General features: G+C 32.3%; 5 protein-coding genes across 5 annotated transcripts; 2 read left to right on the top strand and 3 right to left on the bottom strand.

Annotated features, from left to right (window-relative positions):
* Positions 1–5295: 5295 nt before the first annotated feature.
* Positions 5296–8523, bottom strand: TRIADDRAFT_57403 (uncharacterized protein; the record flags this gene model as incomplete). The annotated part of the gene is made up of 3 exons (XM_002113310.1): positions 5296–5544; positions 5628–5690; positions 7951–8523. 3 exons carry the CDS (start codon positions 8521–8523, stop codon positions 5296–5298), a joined length of 885 nt encoding a protein of 294 aa, XP_002113346.1.
* Positions 8524–10854: 2331 nt separating this feature from the next.
* TRIADDRAFT_57402 (uncharacterized protein) lies at positions 10855–11918 on the top strand (the record flags this gene model as incomplete). The annotated part of the gene is made up of 2 exons (XM_002113668.1): positions 10855–11431; positions 11701–11918. 2 exons carry the CDS (start codon positions 10855–10857, stop codon positions 11916–11918), a joined length of 795 nt encoding a protein of 264 aa, XP_002113704.1.
* Positions 11919–12945: 1027 nt separating this feature from the next.
* On the bottom strand, positions 12946–18609 carry TRIADDRAFT_57401 (uncharacterized protein; the record flags this gene model as incomplete). The annotated part of the gene is made up of 24 exons (XM_002113309.1): positions 12946–13056; positions 13154–13246; positions 13407–13569; positions 13700–13915; positions 14030–14101; positions 14215–14315; positions 14524–14692; positions 14784–14920; positions 15009–15081; positions 15213–15279; positions 15380–15489; positions 15598–15706; positions 15817–15901; positions 15995–16062; positions 16170–16200; positions 16301–16381; positions 16476–16547; positions 16766–16833; positions 17119–17191; positions 17445–17584; positions 17691–17759; positions 17884–18009; positions 18209–18326; positions 18559–18609. The coding sequence occupies 24 exons, from the start codon at positions 18607–18609 to the stop codon at positions 12946–12948; spliced, it is 2403 nt and encodes an 800-aa protein (XP_002113345.1).
* A 948-nt stretch (positions 18610–19557) lies between these two features.
* On the bottom strand, positions 19558–20515 carry TRIADDRAFT_64003 (uncharacterized protein; the record flags this gene model as incomplete). The annotated part of the gene is made up of 4 exons (XM_002113308.1): positions 19558–20014; positions 20188–20214; positions 20307–20371; positions 20491–20515. 4 exons carry the CDS (start codon positions 20513–20515, stop codon positions 19796–19798), a joined length of 336 nt encoding a protein of 111 aa, XP_002113344.1. The 3' UTR covers positions 19558–19795.
* Positions 20516–24429: 3914 nt separating this feature from the next.
* On the top strand, positions 24430–26357 carry TRIADDRAFT_3406 (uncharacterized protein; the record flags this gene model as incomplete). Its single annotated transcript, XM_002113667.1, has 6 exons — positions 24430–24665; positions 25072–25320; positions 25623–25670; positions 25766–25853; positions 25956–26089; positions 26213–26357. Coding segments are annotated over 6 exons (900 nt in total), but the record flags the coding sequence as incomplete, so codon positions are not given.

The raw sequence follows: 26357 nt of genomic DNA, 5'->3' as shown, positions 1-26357 counted from the left end.
ATAATGATATATAGCAAGTTGCACTACGTGCCAATAATATCTGGAAAGATATTAAAGACTGCAAACTCTAATGGCTAATAAGCTATTAGTGTAGCTGTGGATATGATGGGATCATCTGATATCTACTAAAAATCCAGAAAACTTTTACCTTTTATAGATTTTTGGCCAGTAACTACAATTTGCATGTGAATGGGATTAAAAGGTACACGAACTATATCCTCGCTACTGATTTGCTGCGGTAACTTAGATTTTAATATAATATTGACGCAAGCATTCAGAGTTCATTTGAATTTGATCGGTGAAATTCCAATCTACGCCTTAAAATATCGACATCAACCACTTTGCTTTGTCTCGTCAACCAATAGTAAATTAGATGGCAAAGCAATGGTGTCATCTCTTTAGTAACATAGTATTATTATAATCTATCTATTTTAATCGTAAGTTATAGTCTACATAAAGAAAAGCATTACAAATATCTCTTTAAATATAATGACTTTGAACCCGCCGACTTCGCTGGCGAAAATATTCATAATGTATAGTATATATTGGTATTTAAATAGGTCGAGATAAGCGTGACGCACGCAACACAAATTTTTTTTAATGTATTAGATACTATGTGTGTGCTCAACGCTTTAGTAAGCTTTGTCTATGATGATTTTAGAAATTATATGGATATATAACCTACAGCAGCTCGACAGTATGACCATAAATTCATCTTAAATTAGATGAGGAGCTTTAAAATGTAGCTTAGGTGCATTTCCAGGCTATCGGATTTAATTAATTGATCATATGGCGCCCTCAATTTTAATTCCTTGCTTACTTCCCGGGCAGAGGTATCAAATTTTGTATTGTTTTAATCTATGATAATTTGTATAATTTGTAGCTCTTTATATAAATGCACAATATACTTTTGTGGAATGTTATAATGCTCTATTAATAGACGACAAATTATTGGTTAAAAATTACGTCGATCTAAGCTCTGAACTCTGTAATAGGGATGTAAACTATTGCTTTATCATGCCCATGAATCATAGTATATTCCTTAGCTACGGCTATTTTGACAAGGATAGAATTTAATACTTTCTTCATGCTCAAAACAATCTTTAGAGGAGTATTGCATAAAAGCTTATAAGATAATGTAAATCATTCTTTGATCTCCTATTGTAGATGTTATGGGTCAAGCTGATATATAGATGTTACATACTGTATATTAATTGGCGTACATAGTAGTTTAAGTTATTCTTTGGCAGACTACCAAAATAAAGAGCTAACGTAGTCTCTCATGTTTAACCTAGATGAATAATTTATCGAATTTGTCAACAGTAAGTTGCAACGCCCGTTGCTACCTTGCCTGTCATAACTCTGCCCATCATCAGACCTAAGTTTTTAATATTATACAATTTTCAGGATTGCCTTGTCCTTAAATCTTTTTGAAAACATTTTTATATATTGAGCCTAAGAGACACTATTAATACAAACTTATATTAATACAGTTTTATAATGTTTGTATAAGATTTAGTAATATATCATCGTAATATTATCTCACGATAGGTGGACAGTCTTCTTTGTACAACATTATCTATTAGTTTCTAAACTCTGACCTTTAATGTATCAACAATGTTTTCGACGGCTGTAATTTTACACACCCCATAAGTGAAATAGAGAAGATAATAAAAGTATTTGCAATTGATTGTGTAAAAGGATGGGGGTCAATATTCACTTGATTCAGCTTTATATGTAAAGAATATCAGTATGGAGCTGAAATCAAGTAAATATTGACCCCCATGAAGAATATCAGTAAACACTGTAAATAGTTCTAAAATCATTGTTGTTGCTACAGCAACTTACTTGTTTATAATTTTCAAATTATATTCCAGAGAATTGATAAATTTCATATGAGGAATTAAATTAAAACGTACAACAAAATAGTATGCGTCGGAACTTTTAATTGCTAAACAAGTTTACAGCAAGTTTCACAATAATTTCTTGTCATATCGAGATCTACCGTATGTATGTTGTAAATAGTATGCAATATTAGAATATTATCGTATTTATTTTGTGTACACCTCAATACCGGATAATCCATCATCTAAATTGATTGGAAGCAGAGAAATTTAATATGGATAAATACATTTTATTCCTGACCTCTTATTCAATTAATTATTAATTTATCAACAAAAATTATTATCAGCATAAAGTTTGTTATGTTGCATATTTCTTCGTAATATTTCTGTTTTTAACTATAAATAAGGAGCTTAATACACCCGATTTTTATTTGCTTGGGCTAATTAGTAAAGTTTGTTTATTTATTTCTGCTAGAAAATAAAAATATTAATATGCTAGTGGTAATATTAAAGGTTTCATACTGCAATATTATTAGAAAGCTGAGTAGTACGTTATATGGTAACAACGTGTATTCAATATTTAAAGTTCATGCTTTTGATGAAATAAGTTTTTTGGCAAAAATCAATAAAAGACAATTAAAATAGATTAATGTAAGGCATTGTCCTTTTGAAAGCATCGTGGCAGCAATAATTTAAATTTATGGCTCAACGAAAAATAATATTATTATAATCTTAAATTGGCGTTTAATAGTTATCTTTCAGCATTTTAGATTTCATAATTGAAACGAATAAAACATTAAGTATTACATACAATGTATAATTACCCTTAATTTATAAGAGTACGTTAGGATCCCATTTATGTACTATTAGGTTGAACTAAGCAAAGTATCACAGTTCTATGCATACTATAACAAGTTTTGGATGCCAATAGCGCTTTTAAGCAATAGCGTTTTGAAGTAACCGGCGTGGTAGACACGAAATAGCTGACCTGAAAAATTTTCTGGTATGTGTATGCATGAGGCACGAGAAATTAGTTAATTTGACTGTTGAATTAAATAATTTTATAGCATAAAAATAAATTATTGCAAATATTAATTATAATTAGAAGGCACTTCTATTTAAATAAAAGTAATCAAATGTAGTACTTTCATTAATCTAAACTCATAAGCGATGTTATCAGAATTGAAAATAAACGACTAAAATCTTGGCATTCTAAACTTACATAAAACTCATATCCAGCAATTTATCGTAAAACTCTGCATTGTACATCCTATGCAACATGGCGTACAGGTCAGGTTCAATATACTTTTATTAGCTGGCTATGCAGAGGAGAAATGTTTCCTACAACTATATGTTGTCAAAAAACAACTATAAATTATAAATAGCTGTATAGGAATAACTAATTCGAATGAAATCTTCTCACTTACAAATAATATAACAAATTTAAACTGCTACGATACGCGTATCAATGTAAAAAATTTCACATTGCCTGATATAGGCCATAGATTTACCTCGAGTTCTTATTGATTAATGGATAACTTAACCTATTATTTAGGAGCGACTGTATACTTGTAATAAGATTAATAAAGAAGCTCAGACCTACTTTTAATCAAATCCGCCAATCGGTTCAGTGCGCACAATATAAATATTTCCTAGCTACCACAAGTGAATTAGAATTTGTGCTAGGTAACCTGCAAACATTCTTGTATAGCGAATTTATTATTTAAAATTATATTATCATACTTAGATATGTTGATACCTGATAGTAGCAAATATTACCATCCGTTAAGATCATCTGACAATCAAATCGGCAAAGAGTTCATAGTCTAACTTCTTATTTTGTATTTTATGACAGTATTCGATCGATTTTTATCTGCTTGTATTGTGTGGTGTATTTTATTTATTTAATGGGTTTAAGTCCAAATTAAAACTGGATGTTGTTCATGTAAGAATATTGCAGTTGTCCACCACCGAAAAATTGGGGCATAATTGGTCGCAAAGCTCGCTCAGGCTTAATAATTAATAATTATCGCAGCTATTATATTAACTTATATTAAAGGATGAAATCTGTCTTTCACATATCAAATAAAGTTGAGCTTTACAGACTATCAAATTGGCCTAGAACATTCTAATCGATAGTGCCTATAGAGATGTTTGCTACTCTATTACTCATAACTATGGTTGCGAGTATCATCTAGAATAGACTTCATGTAAGAGCTATTTCATGAAGGTAGGGTTAAATTAATGCACTAAAGTCTCTTATTTGCAGAATAACCGAACGGCCTGATTGCTATCAGAGAGAACGATCATAATTTACGGATTGATCCAATTAATTAAGTACTTATTAATAATGGCTAATTAGAATACAATATGACTCCGCAAAGTGAAAACATTTAGGTAATATATGATTCCTTACGTTTAATCATTTGTTATAATTATTAGCTCGATGCTAGGGGGTGGATTGAATCTATGCGTATAAATAGATGCTTGCGAGGTCTGACTGTCATTACATAATCGTTAATAATAACCCCGAGGTCATAAACGAGATGATAGCCATCGTGATAGGGTGTGTCTGGCGCATAAAATCAATACTTCGTTAATTACAATCCAATTCAAACGGTATCTATTTTAATGAGACTGATATTATTACCTTGGATACGTTACAGAAACTAATGTTTTGCGCCAAAACTAAAGACAAAGCATTAATTGCGATGCGCAAAGCTATCATCGAGATCTAATTTATCATGTCATAGGATATGCATTCATGCAACATTATCACTCACTGTAATATTTTCTTTAGCTTAGTATTTATTTTAGCTGAAGTCGTGCTCCTAATTTTAAAATTAGTAAAACAGGCATTAACCGTAATACTATCATGTCTACTCAACTGATTTAAAAACTGTATATGTGAACTGCCCTGCCTAGTATCTATTTTGTACCTAATTTAATTTAATTTAGAGAATTCAAGATAAAATTAAAACTATCAAAGATTCTTGACAGTTGAGGGTATTATTTTTTATTAACGTGTACACATTTTTCCATGGTGATAGTTTAAACTAGATAGCATACGATATTTTTAAACACACATTAGGGATAAATTGTTAATTTAAAGTTAAGTTAAGATAAAAGTAATGAATTAGTGGAATTGAAGCCATGAAAATAACACGTTAAAATTACGTACGTATTTTGAAGTAGAGATTAAATCGGTGAAGTGCATTTCTAAACTAGTGTTAGAGTCATAATAATTTTGTTATATATCATTGGCTGAGTATATAGTTATAAGTTGTATATTACATTATGATGGTGCCGTTATTGAGCTGGGAATAGTTATCATTTAAATCCCAATAATTTAAACAATCTTAATCTTTCGGACGGCTTTGATCGATTTAATTTTATAACGGCATCCAAATGACGCAATGTTGCATAGACAGTATCTTGTATAAATCAAACACTAACTCATTCTAGTACCAGATGTTATTAAGATAACAGGGCTTTTAATAACTAAAAAGTATACGATAATGCAGTAAACATAGGAGGAAAAGATAATTAAGTACATGAGAATAAGACAGATGTTAATAGCTGCAATTTGACCGATAGAAGCGTTATTTTCTACTCCTTCTATAATAGCTATGACGCACATAATACATCCACCCACTGTGGCTGTGATCGATAAAATATTCAAGATTAAGTTGATGTGCATCTATAAAATACAAATTTAAGATTAGATTTACATGGTTATTTATCATGCTCAATTTCATTTAGGAAGTGAATTCTCATACTTACTATAATTGGCCTTGTTACGTTCTTTCGGTAACCAATGATGCCAAATATTGCAGTAATTATTATCTAATGGTAAACGTTGTTAGATGAATAGTTATATTAATATGGATTGTTGGTTTGTCTTTTATTTAGTCTATTATCAACTTTTTTGCAATCATTTTCTCGTAGCTCTATCCATGTTATACCGTATTGTAATTTACTATTTTTCTTTGTACTGATCGAATACTACATTAATTGCGCTATATTAAATTGATCAAAATTGATAGGCATAAAATGTTACACAATCGATGTTTTAGCAGAGTTTCAATAGCAAAGTTATGGTATGATATGGTACTGCCTCAATTTCTTGAAATAATTTTGTGCCTTACTGTGCCATGTTGTTAGAGTTGTCAAAAAATGATTTTAATAAGAAAGGAATATCATTATAACTACGATGTCTTCCACTAGCTCTAGTTTCTGTAGAAAGGCCTTTGAAATGCAACGTTTGCTGCAATTACAACAATTAAAATCGGACAATTTTACGATATTTTAAGAAGACGTATCTATTATTTCGTAATTCCTAATAGAAAATTTCTTGTTGATGTCAGGTCTACAGTAAATGGTATCAGTAAAGAAATGGAAGTTCTAGATGACAGCTATCTGAGGCTGCAGTGTTGTAATCAGTTGATGATAATGTTGAATGATTTGAGTACCTACCCAGTCTAATGATATCGTTTTACACTTGCGGAAAGACCATCAATTTTATTTTTAAGAATATAAGTTAAAGTATTGGAAATTAAATACTGTATTTGAATGCACTGTTGATTCCCATTTATAATTTTCTGCTTAAATGGAAGTTTAGTTCCAGTAATATTACGCGATCAATGAGATAACTATCGTAAATCATGAAAAACATGAATCAGAGTAAAAGTAAATTCGCTGTTCTGTGTTACCTTTTATTTAAATTTTAACCGCATTACGTATTGACTAATCTAGCGAGATTTCTTTGATAGAGACAGCAAGCATTATTGGCTAGTAAGAGCGCGAGTTGTATATAGTTTATGAAAATAATTTAATATTCTCTGTTAGACATTTCATTTTTAAATCTTCCCTTCAAATCAATCCAATTTTTAATTTTTATCGCAAATTAATCTCTATGATGAAGGGACACAATGTAAAAGTCTTAAATAAATTACTGAATTTGACTCACTTTTTCTACTTCATGTAATACTGTATTTGCCCGGAGTATACACAATTAAGAGCAGTAGAGGCAGAACTTGGATTAGCTCATACTCTGGTGTTCGAATTGCTCCAATTTTTATAGGAATCATCTTACTTGTAAACAATCATAATCTGTTTAATATCCTTTACAAGGGCACGCTTCTCTTCTATAGTATTTCTAACATGATTATTTTCAATTAGCACACATTTTTAACCTGCTACTCATGTATAATCTTAACCTATGTGACAGCATTGTCTAAGTGAACTATCCTGAAATAAGATTTAATCATCTCATTGCTTTCTACACATAATAACTATCTATATCAATATGCTCGTATGTCAGCCAAATTTAAATAACTTTAACTGGTAGTCATATAATCGACCAGAGGACTGGCCGATCAACTACTCCAATCAGAAAATAACTTTTCTAGTATTTTTGACCAATCAGGGAAATGCGATGCAGCCAGGCTGTCACATTTCCCCACCTAAACAACCTCTCTCTGGTCCAATAGTAAATATAATAATAAAGTATTAACTATCTTATCTAGCATTACGATTATGGACTTTGCCATATTAACTATGACTACAAAGTTGCCTGAGTGGTGAATTAACACTAGAACATGATTAAACGATAAATGCTATGACTTTCTACCCTATTTAACAAAATTTTAGAAGCAAGACTTATAAAGAAACTAAAAGAAGCCTTGTAGAGCGAGTTTACTACCGTTGTTAGTGTACTATGATATGTGGAGAGACTTAACTGCTTCAGTTATCCCCATAATTTATTGTGACTCAAATTTGCTCTAGTAAAGTCATAAAGGTCCTTTAAACTTTCTCTTAAAAGGGATGTTAAAGATTAATACCAACAGAATCACGTATAATGCTGTCATTTTCCTTTTACTTATAGGAACTACGGTTGATTTGAATATTAAGTTTCTTTAACATTTGATTATCGACTATTTCAATCTATTTTCATTTTAATTATAATTTATCATTGTAAAATATTATACAGCAAATATTGCTTCCGGTAAGATTTATCGTAGATACAAAGTTGGGATGTTTCATTTTCACTATTATTGAAGTAAACAATCGATGCTGAGAGGGTATAAAATGATTAGCGACTTACCATTCCTCCAATCCATAATGGATGATATATACGCATCGATCCCATGGATGGAACAAAAATGGAAGTAATACCAATAGCAATGAGAATAACTCCCAAGAATATACTGAAACTGCAAAGGATTACCACTCTTCGCATCATGGCATTAAACTGGTTGACTATCGGTAGAGAAAATGTTGGGTATACGTAACTTTCACGCTGGTATTTTGGATTATCATCATCTGTTTCGCTATATGTTGTCGACATATTTGATCTTATGATGAATACTGGACACAAAATTATTTGTAATGGTCGTTCTTCAGTTTGATTTTTGGACTTAACGTTTAATGAATGGAATGTAGAATCTGATGTTGTGGCTATTTTCCCAGTAATGAAAGATTTTCTTGCAATGTCACAGCTTAAAATTCGGTCGTAGACGTATTCGTATTCACAACAGCGTTCATAATTTAATATTATCTCTGCCTGAAATTTTACACTACTACTTGTGGATCTTGAAAATTGTTCTAGAAGACGTAATGACGTCTTTAATTTCAGGCTTTTACGTAATAATAGAGGATTCTTGAATTGAGAAAACATATGATGCCTCTATTGTCATTGGTATTTAGACGGTATTTGTTCTAGGAATGAATTTCAACAGGAAGTTAATGATATTACTTGATATTTTATGTAATTTTGAATAAACGACGCTCAGTGTTTAGTCCCGTGTTATAAATATTGTCAATAGTCTATTGATAGACGGTAGATACTCAATCTCTGATATGAATTGTTCATTTAGGAAGTAATGTATATATTAGTCCGTTATTATAGCGGTTGCCATATGGTAATGTCAATCACTAGCAATAGAATTGTAAATGTTGCTGTGATTTTGGTAAAGACGCGATGAAGTGTAACTCTCGTATAAAGCTATTTATGGCATAATGTTATTTCAAATACCGCTATCGTCATGATAGGCACGAAAAGCGGCTGGGAAGAGGAACCATTTAAGAAGTAAATCTATATCTCTACAAAGCAACGGTTCCTTCGGTATTTAATATAGCTTGTCTGACCTTATTACTTTTCAATGCCAGTATGCAAGGTAATTAAGAAAGTCACTAAGTGACAGTGAAATCTACATGCTGATAAACGACTGTTTCTCCATTAATTATTACTGATGTCAGACCGGGATTTTGTTTTATGTTAATAGGTATAGCAATTAAGAAAAGAAAATATTCAACAGCTTAATAACTTTTGTAAGTTATTACAATGGATATCAGATTCTATTACTTTTCCAGTAAGTTCGTGACCAATTAACAAAGACAATATTTGAGAAATAAATAGCTATACTAGCAAATAAAGCTTCCTTCACTGATTTTATTACAAATTTAATCTTACTACATTTAACATTACGGTAATGACATAAATTTGCACGTCAATATAAGTAATAACAGAAAAGTAGCTGTTATTTTTAACGCTATCTATACAGTATTCATTTATTGGTTACTAACATGTTTTTTTTATGAGTGTCTTTCGAATTCAGACTTTGAAGAAGATGCAGTAGCTGCATTCATGTTATCCTAATCCAAGAAAACATCACCATCATTTTTATACAATTTTAATGACAGCAGTTCTTTATCACCAGTAACATATCGTATACGGTTGTTATTATTATTTTACTTATATGTTTAATTGTGTCAATATATGCTGGTATACACTTATGTTTAATCACTTCTAGCATTATTTATCTTATTGAATAAACGACTAGAAGAAAAGGGCCCTTTCTCCATTTTAATTCCGTAAATTGCAGAAGGGTTTCATTCTATCTGCCCCATTTATTACGTATACCAGTGTTCAACCATGTACGAGTGCTATAGTTACAAGAAATATCACTTTTTATTACAGTCAATTATTTACAAATTAATAATGCATTATTATTAATAGGCAAAATTAATAAAAAGAAGGATTATTATTATAACAGTATACTGTACTCAATTATTAACAGACGATATGATCTAGAAGAATGTAGCTTTCTCTAATTTTTAAGTTCAAAGAGCACGCAGGGGTGAACTATACGACAATTTTTATTATATACTTCATCATATTTGTTAGATTGTGCTTGATGATCTATGTATATATACAGGTGTATACTATATATATTATTATTACTAGTCAGTATAGCGTATATCTACATTATATTAGATATTACTGCCGCGTGCTTGCCTTAGTTCAATTTCGATATTATCTGAATTTAGTATGCTACAAATTTGCGATTGTTACAGTTTGCTATTTACCTATTCAAGCTCCAATTTACCATTGTAAAGGTTACATAATAATTGTGATTAATTACTTATGGTATATTATAAAGATGGACTCTACAATTGTGCTAGTACTATCATGATAGTGTAAAAGTATACTGATCACACCTATTCGATATTACTCTTCTCAATTCCATGTATTAATTGTGGATGGTACTCCATACCAGTCGTATACTCATTAATCCACAATTTTATAATCTTACTATAATTATAGATTGTAATCATGAACAGTATACTTACATAAACCATCATATTTCAATCAATAAAAGATGAGGAGCTAGTGGTTAGTTTTACTCGAACTTCGATTAAATCTCCATTTTCCTGCCTCCTAAGCTGATGAGAGTAATACCAATCTTTCATGCGTTATTGTATACTGTATAGTGTATCACATTGTAGTGTACAGCGCACACCACTACTATCACTACCTCCTGCAGTGCATACCGTGACACATATACTATCGATATTAATCGTATGCTTACTGTACTGTATACTCTACACTAGTACAGCAAGAAGACCTGCAAAATTGCTACCTATGCTGCAAAGTTTTGCAAGCTATCGAAGCTTTAGACGACTTTTAATAGGCAATTTCTTTCTTTGTCAATTGGTAAGGACGAAAATGAAGATTTGGATTTATTCTGATGATGGCGTGGCTAATATTGATCTAGTTTATAGTGGTGTAATGGAGACCTTGCGAAATTGTTCATTACAAAATGAGTATCATGTTGAGTTGATTATGGCTGACGATATTTTAAAATTAAATGAATCACCTGTCAAGGTTTTAATTATTCCAGGAGGTAGAGCATCGCCGTATGCCAAGAAGCTAGCTGGTAAAGGTTGCCATTACATTAACAGTTATGTTCAGAAGGGTGGCAGTTATTTAGGTCTTGGTGCTGGTGCTTATTTTGCAAGTAGTGCTGTCGAATTTGAAAAAGGGACAACATTAGAGATCTGTCGAAATAACGAGCTAGAGTTCTTTCCTGGAATAGCTAGGGGGACAGTTTACCCTGGCTTTCAGTATAATAACAATCGTGGAAGTACTGCTGCAAATCTTGTCCTAGGCGACCTACTTGCTAATCAATTGTCGTCAACATTTTGTAGGCTATATTATAATGGTGGTTGTGAATTTGTACCCAAATCCCTTTCTGATTCTGACCTGCCCCAAATAGAAGTGTTAGCAAAGTACAGGGAGAAAGGTAACCATTGCATCCTTTAAGATTGCACAATGTAGCATAATCTGTAACAGTTAATAATTAGGAATCCATGATTACTTGTAGCGGCACGATTTACGTGTATACAGTAGTTACTAATAAGCTCACGTATATAGATATTTAATCAAATTCACCCTACAATTTGTGCAATATTCTATTTTATTATTATCTGTAAAAATCGATGCATTGCTATTGAATGCATAGCTCCCAGCCCTCTTTAATCATCTTTCAATTCTTTAATTAATTTTGTTAAGTATCTGATGGCCACAATCCATGGGATGGAGCAGCTATTATAAAATGTAATGTCGGGAAAGGCATAGCCGTTTTATCTGGCGTTCATCCAGAATTTCCATTCAGCCTGTTAGATAAGTCTAAGTATGATCCTAAATTATTAACATTCCTATATGAATATGATAGTGCCCGAAAGTCTATTATGTCGCTTTTAATAAACATACTGTTACAGGATTCGTGAGTGTAATTAGCTCCCTTTTTGAGGTATCATATATATGTTATATTGTGATATATATTTTTACTTCGGATTCTGTAAGAAAAGTGTCAGTTTATCCTGAAATATTACGATGCATAGATGTGATGTTTATACTGTCTATATGAATTTTGGTCTTTGTAATACGCCCATATAACTGTTTTCTCGAAGGGACCAACGTACTTAGATGATATACTGTTATATATTATGCCAAATAATTGTACTATGGCCTATAATATATTGTATAGTTGTTCTTGTATCAATTATGATGTATAAATTATACAGTAATGTGTATATGAATTAAATGTTCGATGCACATGATGAAATTTTTTCGATCAATATAATGAAAAGAGAATTAGAAACGATTAATTGTATGGAGATCATGTAAATCAAGGAAGGATAATTCGGCTATTGTTCCAAAATATCGCAAAACGTTGATGGTATCCTCATACCTGTGGATAAAATCACCGTTCTTATACTATATAGTTTAAAATTGACCTACGTTCAGATGTTACCTTGCTAATATTTTTCTGGTATCTTTCAAGTAGATATAGTATCTTAACTATGCAAGCTTATACTGTATTTTGACAATGAAATAGGCCATTGGGATAAGAATAGCAATCTATTTTGCCATATTTATTTTATTAGTTACGCGTTATGTCAATCCTACGATAATTATGCTATTACATATGCAGTATATATATATTATATATATATATATAACATATTTATGCTTATAAAATAGAAGCATTAGTTGAAACAAAATATTGTGGCGATAATAAACTAAATTGATACATATTACATAGTACCAAAAAAGCTGTCGAAGCTATAAAGAGTTTTAAAAAAGAAATTGATGTCGAATCTATTAATATTACCCTTGCAAGATAGTCGTAATTATAATATAACTTAGATTACTAGTCCATTATATGTAATTATGGGTACAAGTATGGTACATAATATCGTTTTGTAGTACTATAAGAGGATACAAGTTACAATAGAATTTTATCTTTTTTAATTACAATCGACAGTATTTTTTGGCTTCCATAGAATCAATCAGTAGCAACTGACCAGGTTGGTGAATTAAGTCAACAATATACTTTTTAGGTGGATAGCGGGGTTGTCCAGGCTGTAATAATTACGATGATAGAAGTACAAAAAAAGTTAGTAAGTATTTATAACTCAAACTAAGAAGGTTACTCTGTGAAGGTCATAGTATAAATTACCTCTGGGTCGTCAGATATTAGTACTTCGTTCCACGCTCTTGTATATTTTCCTCTTATCAGAGATGTACTAATTCCTATTCTATCGGCAACGACCTATAATTATAATTAATGAATAAGGTTCATAAATTAGCTCTTTATCAGTAACAGAGAATACGTGTATTAAGAACAGTATGTAATATTATCCTTACATTCCAACTAGCTTACAGGATTTCTCTGATTTTTTATTATAGTAGATTAGCAACACTTATCTTACCTTAAATAACAGTGCTCTGTGATAGAATGTTCCCATTGAAATAGAACCAAGAGGTATAATGTTCGACTTTAATTCATATTTCAATTGATTGATATGTAGTTCATATCCAAAACCAGCCAAGTTGGCTTTCTCGATAACGCCACCCATTTTGTCGCTAACAGATCTAGTACAAAAATAAGAATAATTTTCTGATATTAGGCTCCTAAATAATTAACCACCCCTAATTTGACGTATAGCATGGTATGTCGTAAAGGTAGGGAATATAGATAAATTTGAAACATCCTAATACTTACTTCGCTAAAGCAATAACTTGCTCACGCGTATTGGGTAAAGTTTGAATATTTTTTTGAGCTTCTTGTATATAATTTGCTAAGATTGCATCGTAATTTGGCCTCCATTCACCGGCGGCGGCTTTTCTTTCCTCCTCCAACTGTTGTTGAAGTAGCAGTTGCTGCTCTTCTTCGCGTGCAGTCTCTTCTCGCTCTTTTTGTTCACGGGATCTCATTTTACTATAAAGATGATTTTAATTAGGACTTAATTACCATTAAAATCGAATATTTCGGTAATTAATTATAAGAAGTTTTCAACTTTATATATATACAGATATGAAAGTTAAGCCCCACCTTCGGCCATCTCGGCGTCTGCTTGAGTGCTTCTTTTCGGATGTGGGTTGAGTAACTGGAGTCTCAACTTTCCTGTAAAGATAGTTTATTATGCTCTATTACAAATTTATACCAACTGGTTAACGGGACACTTTTATTATCGTATTCATCTATTTTAGCAGCATACAGCATGCAATTATAGTTACCTGATAGGATTCTTAGTATAAACCAACAGATAAGGTCTTTTAGCATCTATAGGTGATTTACTAAATTCCTCAAGGCTTAGAAATGGTCTCCCTTGACGTAACTAAGTTAAGATATGAATTAAAGTTAATAACTGTATTTAAGATCAGTTACAGTAACGAATTAAAATTTGAATAAGTTTTCAAGAAATGCCATTCTTTCAATGTATGATAATATATCGAGCTAAAGTGTCTAAATTACAGTATGTACTAATTTTAGAGGTCACAGTTTAGTTATAATATCGCCTATTGATATTATAGATATGAACTAACTTGTCCTGCATCGTAAAATCCATCCTGAATAAAATTTTGAGCACTAATTTCATTATTTAAGCTGTATTTGGCTGAGAGATTGCAATTTAGTAGGCAATCAAGAGCGGCTTTTGCAAATCGCGATTGTCGCGTGTTTGATGTTGCAATGTCCTGCAGTATTTCTAATGCACTGTATAATTACGAAGAATATCAGATGATCATTTAATTTAAATCAGAATTAACTATGCTGAGTCAAATATTCCTAATTGATATTCATTTACCCATGTTTACAAAAGTCGGTAGCAGTAGGCAGGTCATTTCCGCAAGAGTTGATAGTCCAGCAAGCACATCTCCGCACTTGATCATTATCAGATTTTAATAAAGCTACAATTCGTTCACATCCACTATAATTTCGCAGCTAAGCAGCCAAATTAATGAAAGCATTTTAAGTTGTTATTAAAATTACAGAATAATAAAATTCTTAATTTTAAATTTATAAATTTTACCTCAGTTCTAGTTTCTGTATCGCATACGAGCGCTGCAACAGCTAAGGTAGCTTTTGCTTGTACTGTATTATTACTATATGTGTAATAGCGAGATATATAGTTAGCTTTGAATCGTATATAGTTAGTTGGCTAGCCGGTACACTGATTTGAAACAATTCAAAGAAAAAATATGTTACTAATAAAAATGAGTTTACAATTGCTAACATAGATTGTAAAGCATTGACGAGAGATTGTACGACGCCTTGACGCTGGATTTCTGCTCGATATCCCTCTAAGAGTTTAAATCGTTAATTGTCAGTTATGCTATAGTTTGAGAACCTAAAACACTATATGTCATGAATTCTCAACGATACTAGGGTCGTTTTAATTACCGTCAGCGGCAATATTAGTTAAACAGACAGCAGCATTTGCTTGTGGTTCAAATTTATGATCGTTTAATAATGCTATCAGAGGTTCAATTCCATTTGCTTGGACGACCAAACTAAAATATAAATATAATATTTTAGAGATTAAATATATTACCATTTCTGTAGTAGCAGCAACAAATAAGCTATTGTTCAGAATGAGAGCAAATTAAGGGTATAATTACCTGCAATTCTTTGTATGGGAAGATGTCATATTAGCGAGTGCAAGAGATGCAAAAGTTCTTGCTTCGACATTTTCGTTATTTAGTAAAGAGATAAGCGGTGGTACTCCATCTGAGTAAGGGGTAATGTCATGTGATAATTAGATTATATTAAGGATATTATTAGGAGGATAGCGTCCAAAATAATTCATAAGATTACTCAATGATCTTCTAAATTCCTACCGAAGTGTCCTATTGCCTCTCTGCTTCCAGAATTTTCAGCCATTAGTGCTAAAGCACGAGCTGTGGCTGCTTGCACACCGATATTCTGTTATGTACCAATGATATAAAATTAATACTTTAATAAAGAACAATAATAATCACTTACTACTAATGTAATTTAGATCATTAGCATGCTTACATCTGATGCAAATAATGTGATGATTTGTTTTTCGGATTCTATTTCTCGAAAAATCTTTCTGTTTTCAGCTATTATTAGAGATGATAAAGAGTTGATCTGTAATTTTATTTTTCATCGATGTTAAATTATTACTTTGTATTTGTTGTTGAATTATTAAATATTGACGTTTCCTTACCATTTTTGGCAGCATTTCCAACTGCTCTAGCCTAAAGATAATCATATGTAAATTATAATTTAACTTGCATTAGTTGCACACTAGAATTTTTAAGTTAAGTTCCCTAATCGCATATTTTATGACTTGTTTACCGCTCGCTGCTGCATTGCATGAGATGTTGAATCAACTGTGAAAGCAAGTAATTTCTCCAAGCCTCGATTATTTTGCATGAGCTAATGAGCAAAAGTAATTTAGATTTATTTAAAGTACCTTTCTTTATTCCGAATATATCGGTAAGATGCTATAACCTATGCAACGAATGATTACCTTCATACATTCGTGATCTTCTAGACAGTTAGAGATTATTGCCATGCAGTTAACATGAAGATCTTCAAAGTCCTTTAGTAGTAGTGTTAAAGAATTTAGGTAATAGATATTTATATAACGAGAATAACTAATATATTAATATTAACTGTATTGATAATTATTCAGTTCTTTACAAGTAAATATTTTGATATTTGTAACAATTTAGTAATATTTTATGGTATCCTTCTAAATCGTATTATCGCATTCATTTGAATTTTGCTTTGTATTTTTGTTAGGTGTGAGTATGTTACCTTATTGCCAATAAAATCAACTAATTTTTCCATTCCCCCAACTTCTCGAATTGCAGCACGATTATCAGCTACAGTTGAATTAGCATAAATATGACAGTTATTGAATATAGCATCTTAATCTTAGCGTTTACAAGTAATAGCTCTGTATATGAATAATGTTGCCCTAACTATCTTGAGTACAGCGTAAAAGAGTAGTTAAGGATAATTCTTGAATAACTGGGTAATCAGAGTCGAGGAGTAACAATAACGGCTTGAAACCTATCAAATACATTATTGGGTGTTAGTACAGTATATTTATCCAGGTTTTTGAAGCTGCAGTATTTCTGTTGATCCATTAAATTTGACTACTTTACCATGTAGATCTCGAATCGCTAGTCTACTCTGATAGTCTTGAACCATATAGCAGATGGCTTCAGCAGCGTTTTTCTACATTAATTAAAAATAAGTGACCATATAAGTAAACATCGAAGATATATGCAACTGCGTTAAATCCATAAGTTTATGAATGATTATAGCTAGACATATAACTAAAAAATACTTTACTGTAGATATAATTATTATATCAATCTTTGTTATTTTTGATTCAAATGTTTAACATTTGGTCACGGAAAATATTTTATCTCTATGAATAATTTTTATGAAGTTTATGTATGTTTAAGATTATTTCAATAGATTTTACCTGTACATCGCTATCAATAGAAGTTAGGAGCTTAATTAGTGGCTGTAATCCATTCTTTTCAAATATCTCTAATTTAGAGGTAAAATCTGCTGCAAGATGACACAAGGCAAGGCTCGCATGATCGTGACAGATAAGTTCCTCTTTCGAATTAAAAATTGAAAATTAGACTTATTATAATAATTTTATCTACTTATAAATGATAGTCATGATAATATTGTGCGAAATAATAATTTAAAACTATTTTACCTTCGGGCTGTATTAAAGCAATAAGTGGCTCTATACAATTTGTTTTACGAAGTGCTTTTCTGATTTCGGCTAGGTGAGGATGTAAATCATCATTCAGGATGAGTATACAGTTTATAATAAAAAATTACTAAGTATAGCATGCTATGTGTATATGCAAGCAGTTAGAAAACGTAGCATGATCATGATGGCTTACCATGACCAGTTAATGTTCCTAGACAGGCTGCGGCATGGGTTCTCACTGCCTTATCATCAAGCGATAGCAAACGATTAAGACCATTGATTACGCCAGTATTCAGTAGTTCGATTTTATTTGCATCGGCTATATGAAATGATGGAGATTTTCAATTCATTGTTGAATAAAATCTACAACTCTATCCAAACTAAAACTTATTACATTATCGTAACATATGAAACTGAGACTCGGATACGAAAATAATTACAAATCTAGTCTTACGATTGTTTATACAGTATAATTGTTAGTATTCCTGTATAGCCTTCTAGAGATAAGATTGACTTACACTTTTCGGCAAATTTATAAATAGCCTCGCAAGCAGATGCTAACACTGTCTCCTCCGGCGAATCCAACATTAAAACCACCGTTCGTGGATTTTTGGAGATCAGATTAACTGGATCAAACTATTGATAGTGATACTTTCGTTACGCTTACAATCAAATTAAAATAGACGATTCATTTTCTATAATCTGTTCGTAATTTCGATCTATCGTTGTCAATCTTAGCTCTATTTATTTGATTATTACAGATGTATTCAATGGCAACTGATACTGCTGATGTAAATATTACTTTAAGGGTAAGGGAATAACTGAAATGATTAATAAAAGCAAGGAAGGATAAATTTGCTATTCTTACTTCATTATTTTGTATTTCATTATGATCCTTCTTTTTTACTTTGGACGGCATTTTCGATAGTTTAGTGATTTAGCTGGATGTTTAGTAGACAACTTATCAGGTTTAACATACAACTACGATGATTTCTAGCTAGTAGCAGCAGTATCATCAGTAGCAACAACAAGGCGTATGTTGCTATGGCTACGAGTTTACGAAACAATCTTGTATAATACATAATGTAGTGTATTGTACCATACAGTCTACAGTACAGCTGAACAGTACAGTATATTGGCACAGTATCATTACCATACTGCATACTGCAGCATGTACTGTAGTTCACACTCACGACACCGTACAGTATACAGTACAATATACGGTAGAGTAGACCGTATATTTCTGATATCTCAACTGAGTACTGACAATCCTGAGACTTGAAAAGAGTAAATGGCTTAATAAGAGACTAATTAATGACAGGGATTTCCAAGAGAAAATCTCAAGGAGAGATGTCCGTGCTAATAAATACATAATGCTTTATCTAGTCTCTTTTTAATCGTTAATGAAGTATGCTAATTGCAATATCGCAACAGAGTTTGTCTCCTATCGGCTAAATGAAAACGACGTTTATCGGCAAATGATAATTCTTGATATCAAAGTTTTCTTCTGTAAGGAAGGGTAGGAGAGAAAGATTAGAGGGTTTTGACTATAAATTAGGGAATGTTGTACGCTGAATGTTTAGGTTGCAATGCAACGCTAGTCGCTATACTAGGAGTATCTTATATGGGTGTATTTATATGTTAAAATTAGAAACTGGAATAAGCGATGAATGATGTTTGCATAGGGTATTTTCAAAAGTGACTTTATTTTCAGTTTCAATGCAAAACAGTATTCCTACATGCAGTATCGATAGTACCTTAACTTCTGACAAATGTTACTTTTGTATGCATCCATTTTCTGATGTTAAATGGATCAATTTCATTTCATTCAATATAAAATTCTATACCAAAAAGTTACCAAGCACATGAATGAATGAGAGCAAATCGAGCTAAAAGAAGTCATGATGACATTTGAAATTCTTCGAGCGCATATAGCGTAATCTAATCTTTAAATACTAGAATCAGCAACTATACCGCATACAGAAACCTCACTTTGGCGCAGTATGGTCATAAAATATAGGTTACATGATTTCGCATTTTAAATGAGCAAATTTTTTGGCTATTTTAACATTTCAAAATCCATAAGTTTAACACAATCAATTGGCTTAAAAACCATCAGGTCCAATAGGTTTGCCTTTAGGTTCAACTCCATAGTTCGCAACAGGGTATTGCATCATCATGACTGGTGGATTTTGGGGTTGTCGCATTTGCGCAAGGTGAATTTCGCGACGTTTCTTCACCTTACGCATGTGTTCTTCCCAGAATTCTTCACGTTTTTGTGGATCCATAATCATATATTTGGCCATAAACCATGTAAGGGGATGCTAATTAAAAGAAACGGAAACAGATACAAGAAAATAAATCATCAATTACAGTTCTAAAAGAATTATTATTCCAATCAATGCCCGTAATGACTGATAAATCATCTGACAGTCGATGGATTAATGCAGTAGCTCGTTTATAAGTGCCGATGAAACTATACTGCGCGAACACTTACCACTTTTTGGTCTTCCCATTGAAATGGCTAGAGAAAACAAAGAGATTATTACTGTATTAAAATAGAAGTAATAATAAAATCTATTTACTGAAATAGCGTTTGAAATGGTAGCATCTTACTTGATTGTAAACTTTTCTTCTAAGTTTAACTAACAGGCTCCTTTCATTGGCTCCTTCTTCGCAACCTAATTTGAAAAAGTGCAATCATGAGTCAAGAAGAATGCTATTATACTTTATTATTTCATAACGGTTTTTGTTGCAGAGCAAATAAACTATAATATAAAGGCAAACATATCATTAATACCTCGAAGAAATTTTGAGCCAGTCATCCATACTACGGGCAGACTAATTAAAAAGGCCTTAACAATCAAGATTGCAATAATACAGTTTGAAAACCAGCATTAAAGGTAAATTTACAAAATTAAAAAACGGCTATTGCAAATACTAGCAGTAATACTGAAACTTAATCTCGAATAGTTTAATATTGTTAATGACTTGTGCAATTGTGATAATTTTCTTAAATCGGTTTGCTATGATTTTTACTGCCTGATTTTCATATATATATTTATAAAATGAATAGTAATTGATCTAAGGATAGTCCCTATGTGGATTATACGATTTCTTATCGTTGCCAGGCAATCTAGTGTCCGTAGCGAGTGTTTATTAGAAAGAGTAAAAAATCTGACAAGCAGCAGTTACTATAATATAGGTCCATCTTAGCAAGAAATAGGAATTTTTACAAATGCAATACTGATGGATAAAGATTAATGTAGAATAATTAGGTATTATGCGTTACTGTGGTTCTAGGTGCTATAGGGCATGTAGGAGTAGTGTGCATTAGAGACTCTAGAGAGAAACTAGTCTGAATTACAAAGAATAATTGTTAGCGTGAACTATAGTAGACTTTTAGCTATAAGCTATAAAACGAATCTTTTTTGTCTGATTAGTGTTTGATTAAAATACTGTTATGATTATGCTACTGTTATCACTTTTATCAGATTGCTGTAGATACTCCGAAATGATGCGTTAACAAGTTACCGAATAGCTTATATACGAATCTGTTTGGTCTTCCTAATCCACTATAACTATGCAGGTAAGGCTATCAACTCACGATCTTTTTCGGTATACTCCAAGCATATCCGAATGGAGCTTCTTCCGTGCCGGAGAGTAAGCGACGCGATGAAGATCTAAAAGCTTTACAGCATAGAGTAGTATGTTAAATCGAGATATTACAAGGTCTAGACAAAGAATGCCAATTCGGTAAAATTATAATTATTGGAATCGAAGACTATTGCAGAATCATAGCAAACGGCAGTACTGAACTTGTGCAGTTCACTGGCAACTAAATAGTTGTGATATTATGATATTGTGAAAGAATTTCGATAACAGTCCGCTAATGCTATACCACTGTACACTAGGCCACCCCAGCTATACAATGTTGCTACACGGGTACGGTAAATGATCTAGCAACTTATGGATCAAGAAGGGTTAAAGTAGGCCTAGTATGTCTATCGCTGTACGTGCGCTACTTGTTTAATTCCATATTTTTTTTTATCTTAGCAGCGTTAAGCTTTATTCAGAAAATGAATAGAGTTCAATGCCAACAACTGTCACTATTTAATTGACGCTGAGGTACATTCTCCATTTACAGTGCAGAATATAGTAACTAAAACCGTAAGCAAGTTTCTGTTGCTTTCATGATGACAACACCACAGCAACGGTTCATGATCCGTGTTGCTGCTGTAAATTAATGAGAGTGCTTTACAGTACTGTAAGCTATACAGTATTTTAATAGAACTGATTCATGTTGGTAATGACGAATCCCATATGTAATTTTCCATACGCGTAAAGTAATCCATGGATCTTGTACACCAAAAGATTAGATATTACAACATACTGTAGCCATGATAGAACTACTGTCTACTGTATAGGTGTAGTACAACACTACAGCTAAAACCTGAATATGGTCAATAAATCTAAATTTGAAACCAATATTGACATCCCTGTTCATTAAAGATACAGTTTTATTTAAAAAATAACGATTTGAATTCCATATTACCATTCGTCGATGATGGTAGCGATGACACGATAGGAGTTAACCGCTTGCATCCGTTAGCAAACGCCATTTTGTCTTGGTCAGTTGGGTATGAACGCTGTATAGTACCGTACCGTACTGTACACAGTACACAGTCAACTAGCGTGATGAGCACGGTACTGTACTGTACGGGTACATACAGTACGACAGTTCCAGGAACTTGTCCTGCAAGTTTACAGTACATACAATACCACAGTACAGTACAACATACTGTACTGTACAGTAACTTACAGTACTGTACTGTAGAAACCCCCCAAAAAGAATACAGTACTAAGCACTGTACACTACAGTGTACAGTGCATAGTATTAAACTGTTGGGTAATGAACGCTGTACAGTATAGTAACGTATTGTACTGTACGACAGTTCCAGAAACTTGTCCTGCAAGTTTACAGTACAATGCCACAGTACAGTACAACATACAGTAACTTACAGTACAGTACTGTACAGTACAATACTGTAGAAACCTCCACCCCCCCCCAAAAAAAGAATACTGTACAGTACTACGCACTGTACACTACAGTGTACAGTGCATAGTATTAAACTGTATGCAACAGCTGATACAGTACCAGATGCAATCCGTGTTTGATTTAGTAACGTATGGTCGTCAAGTTTTGCCTATTACAAGAAAAAGCTCTTCCATACTGACTCAGTGCACAGTACTGTATTGACTGGACGAGTACTGTATGATACAGTACCCGACAGTACCAGCGACTTCTAATACTAAGTACTGTATTCGTCGTACAAGTCCCTTGACACTAGTTGACAGTACTGTGATCGATGATATTGTACTCATGCGCAATACAGTGAAATTGTGGTAACACTTCAACTAGTCACTAGCGTCAGATCGTAAGAACGTCGTTACAGATCGTGTCATACAGTACTGTTGGAAGAACGACGCTACAGATAGTGTCATACTGTCTATTGTACAGTACTGTACTGTACCATACCATCCACTCAGCCGCATTGCATACTGTACGCTATCACTTCATAGCCAGGTTGGATTTGGACATCAACAAAAGTTCCTGGTACAGTACTGTACTGGGCTGTGCTGGAAGAGCAGTTGGAATGCGCAGCTGCATCTTACTGCGTAAGACTGTGTAAGTGTGTATACGGGAGAAATCCAAATTTTATTTTTCATACTGTTCCAATTCAAGTGGTAAATGACCTTTAGGTAGCAGCTTGGATAACCATGCGCTGGAGCTTTATTATGATTGCATATATATAATTAGATCCACTACAGCCTAGATAGTGCCTTGCATAGAGATAGAGAGGTAGAGAGGTAGATCAATGCCGTAGAACTGAATTGATCAACGTACGTAATTTGCAATTGCTTCAAATTATTATTATTATTATTATAATATCAAGGAGTTTCAATTGTTTCTAGCTAAACGATCGTAGCTGGTAAAGTGTACTTCTAACTCGACTGTAATTAATTTGTTTAATTATCGATATGCTGGTTACATTGTTCCGTCGAAATGTGTACTATGTACTATAATATCAGTGATGATTTTAGAAACGGTAAATATATGTTGTATCATTTTGGTAACTTTTTGTAAGTGTTGAATCTTGACTATATTCTATAATGATGTTCCAGTACACATGCAATTACGTATTCTGATATTATTACTGTCGACTAGAATCTATTAAACCTACAGTATACATACCCTTCTCTCTACAATTAATTGACTACCAACATTTCAAACTTGAAATTCAATACTCATGTCATCTTGTAAATACTAGCTACTGTCTTGAACTGATACTAGATGACTTGCATTGATATTGAATTTGATACCAATATTCAATTCTTCAGTACTAGAACTTGTTTTTTTTTTCTTTTTGGGGCGATATCGTACCTTTTATTATTAGAATTATCATCATCGATCTTGTTGAGTTTTCTCCAGCAGCGGATTAGACACGAAGATTAATTTCAATCGTGTCTAGTGATTACTGCTGCCATGTCAACAATACCAGTTGCCGTTGCAACTGAATCGTCTGATGGCGAATTAAGTGTTCCAACCACGCCACGATCAACTGAACTTTCATCCAAAGTCAAGGAGGATTTGGACTATAAAATAAATATCGATCCATCGTTACTGAGGAAAAGATCACCCATAGATAATTTTTATCGATGGCGAGTCGGTGTATCATTGGTACTTTGGTGTGCCTTTAGTATATTAACATCATTAACTAATAAATTTATCCTATCCACAAGAAATGGTGACCCAAATGTATTAGCCATGGCACAAATTCTTACAACGACTTTGCTAGGTGGTATTAAAATGAATACTCCTTGCTGCTTGAATCAGTACATACATGCTAAGCCGTCTCCAGATGTAAAACACACCAATTTTATACGTAACATGGCGTTTGTTGGTATTATGAGGTAGCAAATCTCTTCAATCTCTAATCAAGATACAAACTTATTTTTCTTAGTTCGATATTGAAAAGTAATTCTATCGATAGATATATGAATTGAAAGCATATCGGTAGATTAACTAGTTGCTGATATAAACCAATAATGTATATTGATCACGTTATAATCTTAAGATCTGATGATTAGATAGTATCAATTTTCCGCAAGTGCGTGTAATTATAGAATGCCATTAGTGAAATATATTTCTTATTGCAAATCATTAATACTGTAACAATAATGATATTCTGCACTGTATTTCAAAGCGGCAGCCACCTGTCTTAACAATGCAGTATAGTTCACAGTTTACTACATTGTACTGATGTTTGTGATGCGAACGCATATTTAACTAAGTTACTTTATTTGCTGTCATTTTCAGGTTTACAACTGTTGTCTTGGGCTTGATTAGTTTAAAATATGTAGCTGTGTCATTTACGGAAACTATTAAATCTTCGGCACCAATATTTACCGTCGGTTTAGCTTGGATAATGTTGCAAGAGAAAACTGGCGTTTATGTCAATTTAGCGTTATTACCAGTTACTGCTGGACTGGCACTATGTAGCGCTACAGAAATCGGTTTTAATATGCTAGGTTTCTTGGCAGCCGTTTCTAATAACATTGTGGACTGGTAATGAATAATTACTTCCTACTAACTTTTTTTCCAATTTACATTAGTCATCGAGTAATGTACACCTTTCGCTAATTATACTCTTAAACAGTCAAGATACACTTTAGGAAACTATAATTTTAGATCGCTTGACTTGATATTAATATTGATACATGATATATTTACATCTATATATATTGTATGCTGTCTAAAGTTTAACGAAATTTCTATACTGAAATTATGTAAACTAAAGTAACAACCGATAGACTTACTCGATACCTGACTTTAAACTACTCCATTTACTTTTATATTCCTCCAAACAGTATACAAAATGTATTTTCAAAGAAATTATTGAGCGGAGAACATTACACGTAAGTCAATTAAAATTTCAGGTTACAATCACATTTGTTGAAGTAGTATTTATCTCTAAATAATAACAATAAATTCGTATTATATTTATTTATAGGCCCGTCGAATTACAATTTTATACTAGCGCTGCCGCTGCTGTAGTTCAAATTCCTCTATGGTTCTATAATGTATGTATGCGCATACTAGTTACTATTTTGAATATTTTTTGAAACTTACCATTAAATTTTACTAAATAAAATTTAACATGGATTTCAAGGTGTAATAATAATTGATTTATTTTCGTTTAGGGTTTTCATCTAGATGACATTGTCGCTATTGATAAAACTGTTGCCATAATGATGGTCCTCAATTCTTTAGGATTTCACTTACAGAGTGTGACAGCATATGTTCTGATGGCTGACATATCTCCCGTATCTCATAGGTATAAAGAATGACGATTATTATATAAATTATTATTGTACAGTACTATAGTAATCTTACTATAATATTCAATACTGATTTTTTTCATGTCCTATTAGGCTAATTTTTTATATCTTAATTTCAGTGTGGCGAACACAGCAAAGCGTGCATTACTTATACTATTGTCGATATTGATATTTCACAATCCTGTTACGGTTATGAACATTTTTGGCATCCTGATAGTCATTCTTGGAGTGGTCTTATACAATAGGGCTAGAGAATATGAAAAA

Source organism: Trichoplax adhaerens, genomic scaffold (assembly GCF_000150275.1).
Source record: "Trichoplax adhaerens TRIADscaffold_6 genomic scaffold, whole genome shotgun sequence".
Lineage (NCBI taxonomy): Eukaryota > Metazoa > Placozoa > Uniplacotomia > Trichoplacea > Trichoplacidae > Trichoplax > Trichoplax adhaerens.
This window is presented reverse-complemented; position numbering and strand designations above follow the sequence as displayed.